Source organism: Oreochromis aureus, linkage group 14 (assembly GCF_013358895.1).
Source record: "Oreochromis aureus strain Israel breed Guangdong linkage group 14, ZZ_aureus, whole genome shotgun sequence".
NCBI classification, from domain to species: domain Eukaryota; kingdom Metazoa; phylum Chordata; class Actinopteri; order Cichliformes; family Cichlidae; genus Oreochromis; species Oreochromis aureus.
Genome location: NC_052955.1, coordinates 15,119,941 through 15,139,215, shown reverse-complemented (window position 1 = coordinate 15,139,215; position 19,275 = coordinate 15,119,941). Strand labels below are relative to the sequence as shown.

The following is a 19,275-nucleotide window of genomic DNA, read 5'->3' as shown; positions in this document are numbered from 1 at the left end:
TGCGTACCCAGCCCAATTTTACTCTTTAAGTGTGTGTGTGTGGGGGGGGGTGTGTGGAGAGAATGTGTGTATCCATGACCGTTTCTGTTAATGAGAGTGTGGGGAATGAGTGGGAGGTGGGAGGGTGGGGTGGGGTGGGGTGGGGTGGGCTGCTTTTAACCATGTAAAGCACTTTGTGCTACAGTTTTTTTGTATGAAAAGTGCTTTATAAATAAAGATTGATTGATTGATAGATAGATAGATAGATAGATAGATAGATAGATAGATAGATAGATAAAATCACTGATCGTATTCGAATGGGTTTTTCATCCTCAGGCTTCCCGGTCAATGACACAGTGCCATCTAAGAGGAAGGGTTTGAAGCAGGGATCAACTCCTTCACTTTGGTCCCCTCTCTCAGCATGAATGGTTTTAATTAACCCTACTCCTTTTGGTGACTGGTTCTTGCGCTTCAAAGCGGGACATTCAACAACAACATGACCAAGTTTATGACAATAGAAACATTCCCTTTCAGTCTTTGAAGCAAAAGTCCATCGTGGGCTTGAAGGATCCTTTCGTGGGGGAGGTTCTCGGGTGGTAACTTCACGTTTCTGCACAAAAACAGTCTTATGAGTCAACACAAATTCATCAGCTATCACAGCTGCTTCTTTCAAAGTGGAAACCTTCTGTTCATTAAGGTGTACAACAATGCGTTCTGGCAAGCCATTTTTGAACTCTTCCAGCAGTATCAGTTCACGTAAGCAGTTGTAGTCAAGAACTTTACTTGCTGTTATCCATCTATCAAAAAGAGTCGCTTTTTCACGAGCAAACTGTACAAAAGTCTGATTTGCTGCTCTTTTGTGATTGCGAAAGCGTTGCCTATACGCTTCGAGAACAAGTTCATAAGCAGCAAGGATAGCAGACTTCACTACATCATAGTTCAAACTTTCTTCCAAAGATAAAGCAGAACAGACTTCTTGTGCTTTGCCTACCAATTTGCACTGAAGAAGCAATGGCCAAACTTCTCTCGGCCAGTGCAGTGAGGCAGCAACACGTTCAAACACATTGAAATATGTATCAACTTCTGATTCACGAAATGGAGGTACCAACACAATGTTTTTACTCACATTAAAACCACCTGTGTTTACATGGGAGGAGGTTGTTTCACCAACAGATGAATTTGCAGAACTAGGTTGAGTAGTAGTACTTCTTGAAGTCTGTGCCTGTAACTCCAACTGACGCAGTCTGACCTCCCTTTCAGTCTGCAACTCCAGCTCCAACCTTGTCAGCTTTAACACCTTTTCTGTCTCTGCTTCCAACTCCAACCTGCGAAGTTCCAACTCTGCCTGACGAGCTTGGGCTTTATCCTGAGCCTCCAACTGTAATTTAGCCAAACGTACCTTGAGTAATACTTCTTGTCTTGAACGAGGAGAAGATGGAGTAGCAAAAGAAGGTGAGCCATTAGTGCCCAAATTTTCCACTGTTTGTTGCTCCACAGCAGCAGGGTTTTGCCCTTCTTCCTTTAACACAGCAGGCTTCACTCCTTCATTAGGGGTCCTGTCAAGAGGAACTGGCAAACGAGGTGATTTAGAAACAGGAAGCAGGCCTTCTTCCACACGCTTGTTTGAAACAGCAGTTTTCAAGTCCTCTTTCACCAATTGCCTTGATACATTTAACTCAAAGTGTGCTGCTATAGCAAACAAATCATGTTTTCTACACACATTTAACTCCTCCCAAGAAGGACTACTCAAAAATGCACTCAAATTGAAAACACCAGTTGCCATACTAACTACCTCTGCCAAACACACCAGCAGAAACAAACAACTCCAAACCTTCACCATCTAAAAAAAATGGATTAAACAGGATAATATCCCGGACGAGCCCCCAATTTATGTTACGTCCCCTGGCTAGTCTAGGGGGTTGAAGGGACGAACATAAAGGTGGATAGTGAAGGAGGAGCCAAGATGGTAAGTGTAAAAGGTTTATTTAATGCTGGTGATGAGATTTGGGTTCAGACTGAGGTGTAACATCAGGGAGAGCCAAGGCCAACATAACAAACAAAACATCCCTCATGTAGAAATAAAAGAAACTTACCTAACTCCAAAGAAACAAAATATACAACCTATAACCATAACCTACCTAACAACACATAAACAGGAGAAAACAGGGTGTCAAAGCAAAAGGGAGCTCTCCCCTACAGCAGTCTGAACATGAAAACAACAATGCTCATACAAGGTACAAAGGCATGCAAGCCTGCACAGGTATGGCAACCAAAATGGCCAGAGGGCACAGAAGCACAGCTCCACAGGCCTTAAATAGTGCTCTGCTGATTACCAATTAGCCAGACTCTGCGCAGCATCCAATCAGGACAGGAGGTGGAGCCTGGACAAAACAAAGGGTTAGTAGGGAGAAGAGACATCCTCCTGGGGGATGTAACAGTGGACATCGGTCGGGTGTGGAGGGATTGTGTTTGTTAATGTCTAAATGGCCCAGGGGAAGAAGCTGTTTGTGAGCCTGCAGGTGTGGGACATGATTAACCCCTGCACCAACCAGAGGGCAGCAGGTCAAACAGGTGGTTGGCAGGGTGAAAGAGACCTTGAGACACTATCCGCTCGACACATTTCATGCCTACAGATGTGAGGGTTGTATGTTCGTAGTCATTGAGGCTGTCTATATCAGTCTTTTTGGGGAATGGTAGTGGTGGCCTTCATACAGCTGGGAATGGTGGCATGAGTACGGGAGAGGTTGAACAGCTTTGTGAGTATCCCTGCCAGTAGTTCCGCACAGGCTTTGACCACAGCCCTTGTGATGCCATCAAGGCCATTAGTTATTCTGGCATTTACCGGTCTCAGAGTCCTCCTGACTTTATGTTCCTGGAGGGAGAGGGGGGTCTGCTGGGTGAAAGGTAAGTGGGGGGCAGGGTCTGGGGGAGAGGGGTTGCCTCATACCCAGCAATGAAGATGTTGAGCTCCTCGGTGAGTTTCAGGCAGCTGACGAGGATTGGGTGGCTTGGGTGCCTTTTCACACCTGACTGGGGCTGTTCTCTGTGAAGAAGCCATTCTATCTTTTTCCGGCATGTATTTATTCTTGCTCTAATACAATGTATATTTTTATACCATGCACAGTTGGAGTGAAGCACCCACAATTTTATTTTACATGTACAATGACAATAATACGCAATTCTATTGTATTACGTATTTAGTTCTTTGTTCAATACAATACACATTAACCATTAGAACTGAAGACCCTTTGAACTGAAGAAGCTTCTCGGATGAGAGGTGAAACGTCTTCAGGCAACTTAAAGAAGTCCAGACGCTTTTCTTTCCAAGCTCCTTAGAATACACATTAACGTTATCTGATTAAAGTGATGATTGCAAACCATAGTCTCAAGCCCAAAAAAACTCTATGCTTTATACACCTCCAGAGGGGCTAAAATTGCCAATCTATTCTTCTATTTTTTTTAATTAAAGAAAAAAAAAGTACACCTGGCTAGATGTTTTAATTGTTCCATTTACTTTATTATGTTTTTTAATTTTGGGGTTTTTTTGTTTCTTTTATGTTCTTCCTGGTATTTTGGCCATTATTACCAGCTGCATATTTGAATGAAATTAATGAAACTGAAATATTGTTGCCAGGTGCTGTCAATTAAATCCTATAATTTTGGATTTTGTTCCTGTTCATAACTAATGAAAATGTTGCTTCGGTAACTTTTCATAACAGGAATTTTTGTACAACAGTTGAAAACTGTTATAACTAGGCTTTTTAAAGTATACTTTTTAAATTAATGTTATCTCTGACTGAGCAAATTGTAATGGTGGGGTTTGGGAATGTGGGCCACTGTCGCAGCAGACATTTTGTTGTATTCCTCGACATTGTTACTAAACAGTTCTTTTTGGCACAGCAGGTGTATTATTCTGCTTGGGAGATGACAGTGATGCTGTGTCCTTGCTCAACAACATTTAAGTGTCTACATGTCAACGTAGCATCCACATGAATAATAGGACTCGGTGTTTCTTAGTGCTTCCCACTGCATCATAACTAAATGATTAAATTGGTGCGAGATATGTGTATAGATGACAGAGCTCACTCAGTTCACTTTAAACTTAAATGTGCAGTCTTGGACTTAATGTTTGATTCAAATGGAAATGTTAGATTCCATTGTAGGAAAAAAATGAAAAATAAATCAGAATTATATTGTTATTGTGTTTTTGTGAAATGTGACTTTACATTTATCTAAATATTCATTATTACTACCCCTACTCTGAATTACTCTGAATTACATATTTATACATTGACACCTACAAACAATACTTTAAAAAATGTATAATTACTTCACAGAAAATTTTTTTTTAAATAACAAAGAAGGAGAACTCTGTTATGTGCTTTGAAGCTGTGGAATTCCTCTGTTTTAGTTTTGTTGTGAGGTAAACAAGACAAACAGGTCCAGTAAGTACAGATGAACAGAAAAAAAAGAAAAGCAAGTTGTGCAAAAATATTATTAAAGTGAGTCCGGTATATTCTGTTAACTATGTACAGTCCAGTTTGTGTGTTGGTTGAAATGGTAAATGAAATAATTTGACAGCCATGCAAACTATATAAACTATATAAAGAAATGCTCTCAAATGCAATAATGCCCATAATGATAATAATAACAATAACAATAATAACAATAACAATAATAATGATAACAATATTATTAATAATAATAATATGAAATAATGGTTACAGTAGTGTCATTACAAAGTTTAAGTAGCAAAAATAAATGAAAAAATAAATCAATCGTTACGTAAATAAACAGATAAGTAAATGGGAAGGGAAGGGGATGGGAGATTTTATTAAATTATGATTTTCCTTTTAACCACTTGAAACGGTTGGGTCTAGAGCAAGTTACCAAAAGTGCTGAGGGTGCAGTGCAGACATCCCAGTTCACTCTCCAATTACCCACCAACCCAGAGAGACTCATTTAAACCACATCGGCCAGCACTGACATGTTTTTCCTGTTCTGTTTTTTAAATATTTTTTTCTTCTTTACTTCTTTGTTTTATTTTTTATTTCCTAATGTGATGCATTGAAAACCCAGTACTATTAGTTGGCTGACAGTAGGAGAGATGAGGCACAGTGGGTGGAGGTCCAGGCCACCCTGGTGGTCCAACCACAGCCCCAACCTATCTAATGACCCACTCCGGAACCCACTAGGACAACATATTATATTGCTCTGGCCAAAAAAGACAACAACAAAAAACAAGTAACAAATAATAATAATAATAATAATGATATGGATAGCAGTAATAATAGCAAACAATAATGAAAGTATTGATGATAAATACCATGTGAGAGACCCTGTTAAGAGAAAATACCAGAAGTTTGTATGTGTGTGTGTAGGTGCATGTGTGTAGTTAGACAGTTGTCTATTATGTGTAGTCAGTATCCAGAAACTGATTTAGAATGACATGCAATTTCCACTTAGAATTGCAACATTAACAATTTCTAAACCACTAAACTATGATTAATTTTTGCTCAGCACATGTTTCTTGGTGTTCTTCTCAGGTTTAAATAACATGATAAAACATTTTGGAGCAAATATACAAAAAACTAGCCCAAAGCTGGAGGCCAGAATGGCAAAAATTTCCACAACCACAGTAAATTTCCCAGGAGAGCTGACATATGCTGGGATAAAAGTGATCCACACTGCACAAAATATCAGCATGCTGAAGGTGATAAGTTTGGCTTCATTGAAATTATCAGGTAATTTGCGGGCTAAAACAGCTAAAACAAAGCAAAAGGAAGCAAGCAGGCCTATATAACCAAGCACAGCCCAGAAGCCAACAGCAGAGCCTAATGCACATTCCAGGATGATTTTCTCCTTATATGCGGTTAGATTTTTTATTGGGAATGGAGGGCTCATTACCAACCAAATAGTACATATTAAAACTTGAATAAAGGTGAAAGACACAACAGTCATTCTTTGTTGTGGAGGACCAAACCATTTCATCACATTACTACCTGGAAGTGTCGCTTTAAAAGCCATTAGAACCACTATAGTTTTCCCAAGTACACAGGAGATACAGAGCACAAAGGTGATCCCAAATGCAGTGTGACGCAGCATGCAGGACCACTCAGATGGTGCTCCAATGAAAGTTATTGAACATAAGAAACACAGAGTCAGTGAGATGAGCAGCAGGAAGCTCAGCTCAGAGTTGTTGGCTCGGACAATTGGAGATGTCCTGTGACGTAAGAATATTGCAGTCGTGATAATAGTCAGACAAGCACCAAGAACTGAGAATGTAGCCAGGATGATTCCTAGGATGTCTTGAAATGAAAGAAACTCTATAGGTTTAGGGATACAAGTGTCTCTCTTTGCATTAGGCTGGAATTCCATGTGGCAGGGTAAACAATCAGCAGAATCTGAATGGGAGAAAAAAGAGTTAAAGTGCTTCTTGTAATACTGGCGTTATAGATTACAAATGTATTCTTGTAATGCAGGGGTGTCGAAGTCCAGGCCTCGAGGGCCAGTGTCCTGCAGGTTTTAGATAACACCCTGGGTGAACACACCTGAATTAAATGAGTAGTTCATTACCAGGCCTCTGGAGAACTACAAGACATGTTGAGGAGGTAATTTAGCCATTTGAATCAGCTGTGTTGGATCAAGGTCACATCCAAAACCTGCAGGACACCGGCCCTCGAGGCCTGGAGTTCAACACCTGTGTTGTAATGTATTCGATGTTGCAGATTTGCATCATAAGAATATTTTACATGCACGGACGAACATTTTACTTTACCTGTAGTATTACTAATCTCTCCCTCAGGACATGCAGTACAGTCATAGCAGCAAATGGGTTTTCCTTTTTGCAGCACTTTACGAGTTCCTGGAGGACAACTCCCACTGCACACTGACACTGGCACCTGTGTAATATATAAAGGCAGCAGTAACATATGTAAATGTTTGCTATAAAGCTGAAAAGATTAATTTGTTCTTTGACTTTTACTTTCGTGCTGCCCTCCATCCAGATTATGTTTTTGTTAATCTGGAACTCCTGGCCGTCTGGCAGTGATGCATCATACAGCCCTACAGTCACTATGTCAGTTATGCCAGCCTTAGTTTTCTGCCAGTTAACCAGCTCATAAATAGCAACAGGATCCCCATTAGTATCGAATGACACATCATATCCATTTCGGGAAAAATTTACTTTCTTCAGCTCAGTTAGAATCTGTAAGGATGAATTGAGACATAAAGGGAGGGGAAAGAAAAAATAAAACAATGTTCGAACAACTAAAAGTAATATTTCACTTAAGGTTTCTCAGAGACAGTGAAACATGTTTGCAATGACTGATTCATTTTTACTGACCTGCTCGGACTGTAATTTGGTTAGTTTGTCACACTGAGCTGTGACATTTCTTCCCTGACATAATGCATTATGAAAGGCATGTGCAATTGCATACACAGCCTTGTACACCATGTTACTAATTCTAAGCTGAGATGTATCAGTGTACGGGGTTTGGAGAGTCTTTATATCTTCAGTTCCATTACATACTTTCTTTCCTGCAGAATCACCTAAAAATAAAAAAGGGCACCAAATATGACAGACAATTTAATTCATGCATTTAACATCATATCTTTGAACATATCACTCAACAAACAAAGAGTCACATTTGAGAAAAGGGGCCACAGTAATAGTGTCAACTGACTGTCTAAACTTGACCTAAAGGTTATATAGGTCATGTAGGTTAAGATTTTTTGCAGTAATGGACCTTTTTGATTATGTTGGATTTGAAATTGCTTAGATTACAAAAAAGAACACATCTGGACTTTTTAAGACCAGACATTTTACAAGAAACTCTAACAACCAAGAAATATAAAAAAAAAAATGTTTCTCACTTTCTTTTATTGTGCAGTTGAAGGAATCCTCCCAGAACTCAGTAAGCAATGGTGATACAGCCACTTGAGCAAAAGAGAGATTCAACAGGAAGTTTCTGAAACCTGGGATTACAGATTTCTGAATTCCAAATCCAATGGCCCCAGCGAGAAAACTGTACTTCCTTAATCCTGGGTTGGTCACCCATGATTCACTGCCTATCCACTGTCGAGGTGGGAAAGGCTCACGTGATAACTCCTCAAACAGGATCTTCATGTCTCCAGAAGATGCAAATGCCACAACAACTACAGCCTTTGACCTTGAGAGACAAAATTTTTTTTTTTGACCGTCTCAAAACATCATGAAAGATTACATTAAATAAATGAAACTAAATTCCACATATGTCATATAGAAACCTGCGGATAACATCTGCCACTTTCTGTATCCTGCTATGTGGGTTTGTCCGATAGAAAGATAAAGAGTATTCCACACAGATCCCCTCTTTCTTTGCTGCTTCTAGAAAAGATGCGATGCCGTTATTTCCATAATCCGAATCTGATCGTACAGCACCTATCCAAGTCCAGCCAAACTGTTTTATCAACTTGGCTAGAGCAGCAGCTTGAAACTGGTCACTAGGAATTGTTCTCAAAAAACCTGGGTACTGCTGCTTGTCAGACAAGCATGTACATGTGGCAGAGGGGCTTACCTAAAACAAAAGAAGACAAGGTAATCCTATAAGAACTGCATATGTGCATGAATATTTTAAATGCCTAGTTTGACAAAAACTTTAAGTATTTACTTGAGGAATGTTAAAGGGACTGATGATTCGTGACATGCTGATGGATGGCGTAGACCCAGACTCACCAACAAGAGCCATCACCATACCTGACTGGGAGCAGGTTTTGCCAGTGTGAAACACAAGGTCCAAGCTATTCAAAAACTGAAATGCCAAATGCACTGTCATGGAAACTGATGCACATGAGTCATAGATCTGATACCCAAGCCTGATTCCGGGCAGCAGCTCTGTACTGTTGTTAATCTCTTCTATGGCAAAGACCATTGCATGTAACAACTGCAGCTCATCGGCATTTATGCTGCAGACAGACAGTCAACTCACTGTTAAAATTTTAGGCTACATAGACTTTGGTAAGATGAAATTTCATACAGATAACAAAGAGTAAAAATTATTACAATACATGCAACATGTTCATAATTTTTTCCATACTGACCTCCCTTTGCATCTTAATGGCTCAGGCATGATGGTATAATCATGGCTCACTGTTTGCGTGTAGGAGTGAAGAGAGAAAGCACCCCCAATAATGAAGTCCCCATCCATTGAGAATGCCGGTCGATGAGTGCTACCCTGAAGCTTACATTTCTCAGATGAAGGTTCAGTACCAGCCCAAGCAGCTGCAAAGCTACTCCTTTGATTCAGACTATCCAGAGACACACCCAAGGCAAAAACTGAGTTCAGCTGAAACAAACACAAAGCAGATACCAGACCAATTAAAAGAACTGAGACTGCCATCTCTCCCTGATGTCAGGTATGTGTGTAAGTGGTATTTATATAGGGTTTTAGACAGAGGGCTCTGTTCTACGCCTTCAAGAGGACATGACCTTGGGCAGTGGTCTTTGATTAAGTCTCTGAAAGGTCATTCATTACTCTAAACATGAGTGTATATTATACACAGCGTTAACAGATAATATGAGTTTAACTGGATTAAAAAAAAACTTTATCCCTGACAAGCCCTGGTGATATCCTAAAATCATCTTATGATTCAATATGTCTTCATTTAATTTTCAATACATCCAGTGTTTGGGAAAAGAATACTGACAATCTACTAAGAAATATTAAAAGAAGCTACAATTGTAAAGTCTCACTCTGCTACTACCACCTAGTGGACATCATGATTAAACAAAATATGAGCACTTCATCTGTTATTACTTTAATATTCTAAACTAAAGACATTTGAAATATAGCCTAATCACAAAAACATATCATAAAATACCAAATCCTTAAAAGAAAAAGTCTACTACTAATATATAGACCAAAAATGAAACCATAATCATCACTGTTTCTATTATAATGTCTGCTGTTTTTTCCACTTCTGGTTAAAAAGACTTTTTCTCTTCAGTGTCAGCCAGTATTTCCTCAGATAGAATTGCTCTTACTTTAACTGGAATCACAATCACAAGTTAAGGTGCTCTGACCAGTGTTGTTGTTGCTATATAACAAAAGTAAAGAAAAAACATGGCAGCAAACATCAGCAAGAATGGGTGATTAAACTGGAGATTTAGGTTCCACAGGCATGTATGAGGGCCAATATTCCTTAGATTTCTCTGAGTGGTCACTGACTTCGGAGCCAGCTGTACAGAATAAGCTTAACATAAAATGAACAAGATACATGTCTACATGAGTCTTGGTCTCCATAGTGTTAACAGTACTAAAAATAAAAAGGTAGACATGTAAGTAAAGAAACTTGATTTATTTACATTGCCAATTTTCTTCTATGTTTTTGATAATCTTTTTATAGGCAGTAGTTTTCCTGTGAAAAAGAACAGAATAAAATAGAATGGAACAGCACTTTGTGTCATTGTACATATACAGCGAAATTATGGATTCTCCACACCAACTGTGCAGGAATGAAATATAAATAGTAATACAGTAATAAAGTAATAAATAATAGTAATAAGAACCAAAGCTATGTAAACCATGTATTCTCAACGATATTAATAGCTCTGCAGTTTGTTGCAATCCATTGGCAATTGTGTCAGTCAATATGTCCGAGGTAGACGTACTGAGCCCCCGATACTCTGTGAGTGGTTTGTCGCAAGATGAGTGATGCGTTAGCCAATGTGCTAGCAGCATCCCCAGCTAACGTATGCATCGCGTCAATGTGATATTTTAAAGTGGAAGTGCTTCGGTGAAAAGAAAATTCCTTCTTGTACTTGTGCATAAGACTTTATGTCGATCAACTCTTCAGTTTTGTTATTTTTTTAATATTCAAATTTCCCATCGACAGGGCCAATGTGCATTTATCATCTTCCAAATTGAGTTGATTGGTTCAACTGCCCATCACTACCAGACCTACTGCCCATTTGTACATGTGCGAAGGTAACTCTACTTGGACAAACTGCCCGAAATGCGTTGACAGAAACATTTCAGGGATTTTGGGTCATTCTGCACTCCAGATGCGTTAATTGCGTTTTTTGTTTTTGTTTTTATCGCTGATTAATCTGCGTTAACATGTTGATTTTGACAGCGCTAATATGGCTTTTAGTTGTTTTTTTTTTTTGTTGTTGTTGTTGTTTTTTACAAAAATACCAACTATATCTTCTCTACAAAAATAATGAAAATATCCATCCATCCATCTGGGGCCAGGCTGTGGGGGTAGCAGCAGAAAATATATTAAATTAGTAATCCATAATTTATTGATTCTACTACTTGCTTTACTACTCTACTTTACTTGCACTAAATCTTGCATAATCTGGAAGTTGTCCAGGAGTTGAAATTGTCATTAGGGTATTCTTTATCTAAAGAGCTAATCTGTACCTAGAAAGTGGATGTCCTGTCATAAAATATGCATGTGGGTGGTGCTATACTACAATGAAAAAGAAACCAGAAGAGATATAAAATGAGGTAAGCATTCATTAAGATAAGAAAAGTGGTGTAAAGAGAAGGAGTCATTATGGGGCCATTTTTTGACATACTAAAGTTCTTGTATTTCTATGTGATCATGATTTACTTCTCTTCCTACTTTTTCCTCTCGGAGTCTCTTTTCTCAGCCTGCAAGTTAAGGAGACAGTTTTATCTTAATGGGATGCACAAACCTGGAGATGTGATTCTGGGGGGGCTGTTTGAAGTTCACTACACCTCTGTTTTCCCTGAGCTAACGTTTACCTCAGAGCCAAACATGTTGAGTTGCCAAGGGTAAGTACTATATTCATGCATTAAATGCACCAATTCATGAAAGCATACATTGGTGTAGATTTTTATACTTTATGTTACTTTTCAACATTTACGTTTTTGAGGTTTTTTTCGGGTTTTTTTTTACAAGGTTTGACCCTCCTGGATTCAGGCATGCCATGACAATGGCCTTTGCTATTGATGAAATCAACAAAAACTCCAATCTGCTACCTAATGTGACTCTTGGATACAGTCTTTATGACAACTGTGCCACACTTGTAATTGGATTCAGTGCTGCATTATCATTAGTCAGTGGTCAGGAGGAAAAGTTTCTGCTTCACGAGAACTGTTTGGGGACCCCTCCAGTTGTGGGGATCGTGGGTGATTCCTTCTCAACATTTTCTATTGCAACCTCTGATGTAATAGGTTTATTTAAAATGCCAATTGTAAGTTTCCTGTCCTGCATTTTACATGTGCTTTTGGCATGCTGTATTAGAGTTAATTTTTCTCACTAGGGTGAGAAATGACAAAATGAAAGAATAGGAAATATACATTGTATATTAGTTCCAGCTTGTCAGCATCAATCTGTTTTGATTTCAACTGTGTTTTTTGATAGGTGAGCTATTTTGCAACATGCTCTTGTCTAAGTGACCGTCATAAGTTTCCGTCTTTCTTTAGAACCATTCCAAGTGATGCCTTTCAGGTAAAACTTTCTTCTACAAAGAGCAAATGTATTTCACAGAAAGTGAATTGATATAAGTTACCCCGAAATAAAAAACGCTGTTTATTTATATTTTTTTTTCAATTTTTAATTTTTTTCTGGATTACATACTGTGCAAATTGATTAGAAAGAAAAACTGTGATGATATAATTCTATTGTTTGCACTGAAATATAATTCAAGCCTAAACTAAGAATTTCACTCGTATTTATGTAGGTTCATGCAATGATTCTAATTCTAAAACACTTTGGGTGGACGTGGGCTGGTCTGCTGGTAAGTGATGATGATTATGGAGTCCATGTCGCGAGATCATTTCGACAAGCGTTGGCTCAGTCTGGTGGAAGTTGTCTAGCCTACTCAGAGATTTTGCCCTGGGGTGAAAACTCAGCTGAATTAAGGAGGATTGTCGAGGTGATGAAGAAGTCCACAGCACGTGTGGTAATTGTCTTTGCACATCAAATCCACATGATTCAACTAATGGAGGAGGTATATCTAGATCTATCTATTTATCTATCTAAATCAAATTGTATTCATCAGCTGCCTCGTACTTAGTAACTAAGGATGTAAATTATATTACAGACATTATATTCATGCAAATGAATTGCATGCTGTGTGGTCAAATATTTATGGATGTTGGAGGTATTTCCATTCTATGTTGTGATCAGTGATGGGGTTATTAGTCAAAAAAGTAATTTATTACACATATTTTCCAGCACACTTTTCTTAAAGTAATGCAGTATGCTACTTAATTACTCTCAGGAGTAAGTAATTCTTTATACTACTAGCTACATTACTTTTGCATTTCTCTGTAAAATGACCTTAAACGAAATCAGCTGATTGTTGCACATGTGCAAAAAAGAACCAATAAGCATAATGCATAGCAAGTAAACCAACATTTCCTACTACTACTGGGATCTCAATTTCCATCCCTGTATGTAATGATTTCATGGTTTGTAATGATTCAATCCTAGACTATGTACAGTTTCTATTTGTTCCTTATATTTCTAAATAGGTGATAAAGCAGAATGTAACAGGGGTGCAGTGGATGGCTAGTGAGGCCTGGACAACAGCAGCTGTACTCCAAACAACCCACCACATGCCATATCTGAGTGGCACTCTGGGCATTGCCATTCGTCGAGGAGAAATACCAGGGCTCAGGGATTTTCTAATGAAAATTCGTCCTGACATTTATGACAGCAATAACAATGGAAATAGCATGGTAAGATTGTAACTTTAAAATACACTTGTACTCACAAAATTTAAAAAAATGAAAATATCTTTTTTAATACTGTTTGAAATATTTTTCAGGTAAGACAGTTTTGGGAATATACCTTTCAGTGTAGATTTGCTCCACCTCCATCAGGTTGGTTACAAGGTGGGGGAGCACTCTGCACTGGACAAGAAGAACTAGCAAATGTGGAGACTGAGTTTTTGGATGTTTCTAACCTCAGGCCTGAGTATAATATTTACAAGGCTGTGTATGCTCTTGCATATGCCCTTGATGACATGCTACACTGTGCACCTGGGAGGGGGCCTTTCAGTGGGCACAGCTGTGCTACTTTGCAAAAATTAGAGCCATGGCAGGTGTGGTATTAGTTAACACACTAACATTTATTTTTATTGTTTTAAAATTCAGGTACTACACTCATGTGAAAAAGAATGTTTAAATGGGACGTTATACAGTACTGTGAAAAACTAAATGCACTCTTTCAATTCGATTCAGTTCAGTTCAGTTTTATCTATATAGCGTCAAATCACAACAACAGTCGCCTCATGGCCCTTTATATATTAAGGTAGACCCTACAATAATACATACAGAGAAAAACCCAACAATCATATGACCCCATATGAGCAAGCACTTTGGTGACAGTGGGAAGGAAAAACTCTCTTTTAATAGGAAGAAACCTCCAGCAGAACCAGGCTCAGCAAGGGGTGGCCATCTGCCGCAACGGGTTGGGGAGAGAGAAGAAAGACAGGACGAAAGACATGCTGTGGAAGAGAGCCAGAGATTAATAACAAGTATGATTCAACGCAGAGAGGTCTACTAACACATAGTGAGCGAGAAAAGTGACTGAAGAAGAAACACTCATTGCATTATGGGAATCCCCCACCAGCCTGGACCTATTGCAGCATAACTACAGGAGGATTCAGGGTGACCTGATCCAGCCCTCTATATGCTTTAGCAAAAAAGGAAAGTTTTAAGCCTAATTTTAAAAGTAGAGATTGTGTCTGTCTATCTCCTGAATCCAATTCAGAAGCTGGTTCCACAGAAGATGGATCTGAAAGCTGAAGGCTCTGCCTCCCATCCTACTTTTAAATACTCTGGGAACCACAAGTAAGCCCTCTCTGTTTTGATTCAATAGCTTGGAGAACCACCTTTAGTAGCATTAACTTGGGACAATCAATTTCTGTATGATTTATCAATTTCTCACATTGTTGCAGACGACTGGCTCTTTTTTTGTTTACAACATTGCTTTAGTTATTTTGATTTTGTGGGTATGTGTTTATGTACAGCACTTTGCCCATTGCAACACTTTAGTTTTCTTCTAATTGTACTGTCACAAACATACACATTTAACATGATAATTTAATCTTGTAGAATGTATAATGTAGATCTTGGGTTTTTGTAAATTCTGTAAGCAGTGCATAGTCTGACTTTCAGGCAACCTTGCTGGGACACACTCTCCTGGGAAGAATTTGGCATTGTGTTAACACACGTGAATGCTCTAGAACAGCAAACTCCTGGATCTTCTATTTTTATAGAGGTGGTCACACTTGCTGATGATCAGTTAATAAAGTACATGTGAGTAGCAATACCTTTCTGCTACTTACCTTTTAATTCCTATGGAAATAGTAAGAGTGTTCCTGTGAACTTCTTTTTCACATGGGTAATTGGTGTTATAGACAGATTTTAGAAAGACAAGATTTTATTAACATTGTCATTAGAAGATAGTTATTTTAGATGTGTGAGATGAGCAAAGTTATTTGCAAAATAAAAATGAAAAACTGCACATTTGACTAGACCTTGTGGTGATTAAAGATTGTTTTTTATTTCAGTTCACTGAAATTAACATTGTTGCAAATTCTGTTATTCCAGAAGTTGCAATGCCAAACTAAAATACCCTTAGTTGCTGTAATAAAATCAGTTGAGAATTAAGAATGATCAGATGAGTCTATAATCAAGTCTCCTTTTCACGTCCCTTTCAATATTAACCTCTTGATCTTATTTTTTTTAGTTGATGCATTATTTGGAAAAAGTTCACTTCACTACTCCATTTGGAGATGAAGTGTCATTTGATGAAAATGGTGATGCCTTGCCAATATATGATATCATGAATTGGCAATGGCTACCAGATGGAAGTACGAAGGTTCAGAATGTGGGCGTGGTTAAGAAGACAGCCTTGAAAGGTGAAGAACTCAGACTTGATGAAGACAAAATCTTCTGGAACTCTAACTCTAAACAGGTTACTTCTGTTTATTGTTGTTTTGGATATAGTTCTGTACGACACAGTACAATACAATAATGTTATGTACAATATATGTGGTATAACTAACCTTACAGCCAGTGCAGTCAGTGTGCAGTGTAAGCTGTCCCCCAGGTACTCGCATGGCTAGAAAAAATGGACAACCTGCGTGCTGTTTCGACTGTGTGCGTTGTTCTGAAGGAAAGTTCAGCAATGAAACAGGTTGGTATAATAAAAATTTTCTGATAAAAGCAGTTGGTTCACTAGGATAAATGGTGAAAATACAAAAAAAAAAAATCTTCCACTTTATACTAGATTCTTTGGAGTGCACCAGTTGTCCCGAAGACTTCTGGTCAAGCCCTCAACGTGATCGCTGTGTTCCTAAGAAAACAGAGTTCCTCTCCTACCATGAACCTCTGGGTATCTGCTTGACAACTGCTTCATTGCTGGGTACATTTATCTGTGCTGTGGTCTTGGGGATCTTCACTCATTATCGCAGCACACCTATCGTCCGTGCCAACAATTCAGAATTGAGCTTCCTGCTTTTAGTGTCACTGAAACTATGCTTCCTGTGTTCACTGCTATTCATCGGACGACCAAGGCTATGGACATGTCAACTGAGACATGCAGCATTTGGGATCAGCTTTGTGCTTTGTGTCTCATGCATTCTGGTGAAAACAATGGTTGTTGTGGCTGTGTTCAAAGCCTCAAAGCCAGGGGGGGGAGCCAATATTAAGTGGTTTGGTGCTGTTCAGCAGAGAGGGACAGTATTGGTTCTTACTTCAATCCAAGCAGCTATATGTGCTGCTTGGCTGATATCCTCCTCACCAGTTCCTTATAAAAACACTCAGTACTACAATGACAAAATAGTTTTTGAGTGTGTAGTTGGGTCTACAATTGGCTTTGCAGTGTTACTGGGTTATATTGGTGTACTGGCTATCCTTAGCTTTCTGCTAGCATTTCTAGCCAGGAATCTTCCAGACAACTTCAATGAGGCCAAACTAATCACTTTCAGCATGCTGATCTTCTGTGCCGTGTGGGTGGCTTTTGTTCCTGCTTATATCAACTCTCCAGGTAAATATGCAGATGCAGTAGAGGTATTTGCCATCTTGGCCTCAAGTTTTGGCCTATTGGTGGCCCTGTTTGGACCCAAATGTTACATAATCCTGCTGAAACCAGAGAGAAACACAAAAAAGGAAATAATGGGTCGTGGCTTGGCAAAGTCACAAGGTATCAGTTTTAAGCAGTCTTAACTCAAATGAATGCACTCTTTTTAAGTTACTGTTGCTTTGTATTTGCCTTCTTGCTTTTTTTAACCATAGCATATACTGGATTGCTTCCTCCCTGAAGAAGAACCAGTATATTGAAATGTTGGCTTTGTAGAAGTGTTTCAAGAATTAAATTGTTACATTAATGATTAAATTATTGTTGTAATTGTTGTTGTACTTGTTATTCTTTGTATTACTATTATTTATTGTTATTTGCCTGATTGCATTTGCGAGGGTTTGAAATATATGAAAAAAAATCATTTGTCTCTGTTGATTTCGTTTCTAAAGAAAAAAAATGTATGAATGTACTATTGATGTGTGATTTATTACTATTACTGAAGGCTAGTTGCCATACAAATACCAACTACATTTTTAAATCTTAATATAAAATGAGTAACAGTAGGGTGGACATTAGGTAAGGCTGAACTTTTTGCAGCGATCTTGTGTAGAAAACTATTCCATGCGTATAAAACAGGTCCGCGGCTCCGAACTGTAGTAAAGGGACCTCTGGCTAATACGTCGGAACCCGACGTATTAGCCAGAGAATAAACTAGCTTTATTTTGTTATCTGGGTCAACTTTGCTAGTGAGAGACAGAGAGAGGCTTTTATAGACTGCTCCAACAGAAATTATTCTTTTGAATAACACGCACACAGTATACAGTCGAGTCTTGACAGCTTGTTTACAACTGGGCTCGTCAGGCACTCTTTTTGGCTGCTGTTGTTATTATTACATTTTTTTGTATTATTACATATATGTTTCCATCTCCCGTTTCTGGTCGGTGATAACTCATACTTTTCAACTCTCCTTTTTCTCCCTCACTCGCGCTCACAGACACATAACGGGTATGGCAGTCCATTCTCCCTGCAGCACGGAATACAATGCCCATTAGGCTACAGTTTTTAGGGCTATGCCTGTAACACTATTGACTTCATGTTAAATACTTTTTTGAGTAATAATTTAAAAAAATTTCTTCACTTCTTTATGCGGACGCAAGTAGTTGTTTGGGTTTCCACCGGTGTGGAATTACCAAAAATAGAGAGGGGATAGCCTAACATTTGAAACAGGAAAAGGGGGCCATGTAATCCATGGAATTGTGTTTTTTTTTTTTTCAATTTCACTTTTGTTCTGTTCAACTTTAATTGGGATTTGTGTGGAACCTGTCTGGATTGATTACAAAAAGGCCTATGACGCAATGCACCACAACTGGATCCTGGTTTGCCTAGAACTGTACAAGATCAACAGGACCATGAGAGCCTGAATCAGGAACTCAATTGGGACGTGGCGTACAAAACTAGAGATCAATTTCACCATCAAGTGCAGGATCTACCAAGGAGATGCTCTGTCCCCACTGCTGTTCTGCATAGGCCTAAACCCCCCTCAGTGAGATCACTAACAAGACTGGCTATGGATACCAACTATGGAATGAAACAATCATTAGCCACAGGACAGCTACAAGTATCTGCCCAGAGGCAAATGGAAACCACCCACAACTGCTAGAAAAACTGCAACCACCAAGTAGCTGTAGAGGGTCAGGCCATTTCTGAGGAGTCAGTTGAACGGTAAGAACAACATCCGGGCTATCAACACCTACACCCTGCCCATGATCAGGTTTCCTGCTGGGATAATTTTTTTACTCTTCCGGTCGGGTGAACGCTGGCGCGCTTGGCTGCCGCTGCTCACCGGTTATTATTTTTACTTTTATTATAATTTTTCAGTTGCTGACGACAATTTGAATCGAGTATCTAACGTGCAACCGAGTATCTAAGGCGCAACCCTTTTTTGACTTGTTTTCGCAATATTTGCGGGTTTTTATTGCTTGCGCTGCAGCTGTCAGCTGGCTGTTCGGTCCCTCCGTTTGTGTTCAGTGCTCGGCCCTGATTAAGATGTGGATCCACAGGGTGTTGGTGTGGCTCGTGCTCACCTGGGTTTTTTTATCCATCATTCATCACCCGACGACAGCTCTTCTCCAGTACTCTGCTACGGATCTTTTGCGGCTCCGTTTTTGCCTGGCTGTCTCTCCACCTGTGGCTCTATACTTCTATCCGGACATCACCTTCAAGCCCCGCCGCAGGTATATCCACTGA

The 19,275-nt window shown here is 39.1% G+C and overlaps 2 protein-coding genes across 2 annotated transcripts; one reads left to right on the top strand and one right to left on the bottom strand.

Moving 5' to 3' along the window:
• Positions 1–5,484: 5,484 nt before the first annotated feature.
• On the bottom strand, positions 5,485–9,203 carry LOC116333200 (extracellular calcium-sensing receptor-like). The gene is made up of 8 exons (XM_039622357.1): positions 9,061–9,203; positions 8,631–8,925; positions 8,248–8,537; positions 7,855–8,150; positions 7,325–7,530; positions 6,965–7,186; positions 6,758–6,881; positions 5,485–6,383 (listed from the first exon to the last, which is right to left on the bottom strand). Exons 1-8 carry the CDS (start codon positions 9,165–9,167, stop codon positions 5,485–5,487), a joined length of 2,439 nt encoding a protein of 812 aa, XP_039478291.1. The 5' UTR covers positions 9,168–9,203.
• Positions 9,204–11,616: 2,413 nt separating this feature from the next.
• Positions 11,617–19,275, top strand: LOC116333199 (extracellular calcium-sensing receptor-like). The gene is made up of 10 exons (XM_039622356.1): positions 11,617–11,762; positions 11,890–12,184; positions 12,355–12,441; positions 12,674–12,943; positions 13,470–13,676; positions 13,766–14,041; positions 15,694–15,921; positions 16,020–16,143; positions 16,237–17,151; positions 19,019–19,275. Exons 1-10 carry the CDS (start codon positions 11,653–11,655, stop codon positions 19,273–19,275), a joined length of 2,769 nt encoding a protein of 922 aa, XP_039478290.1. The 5' UTR covers positions 11,617–11,652.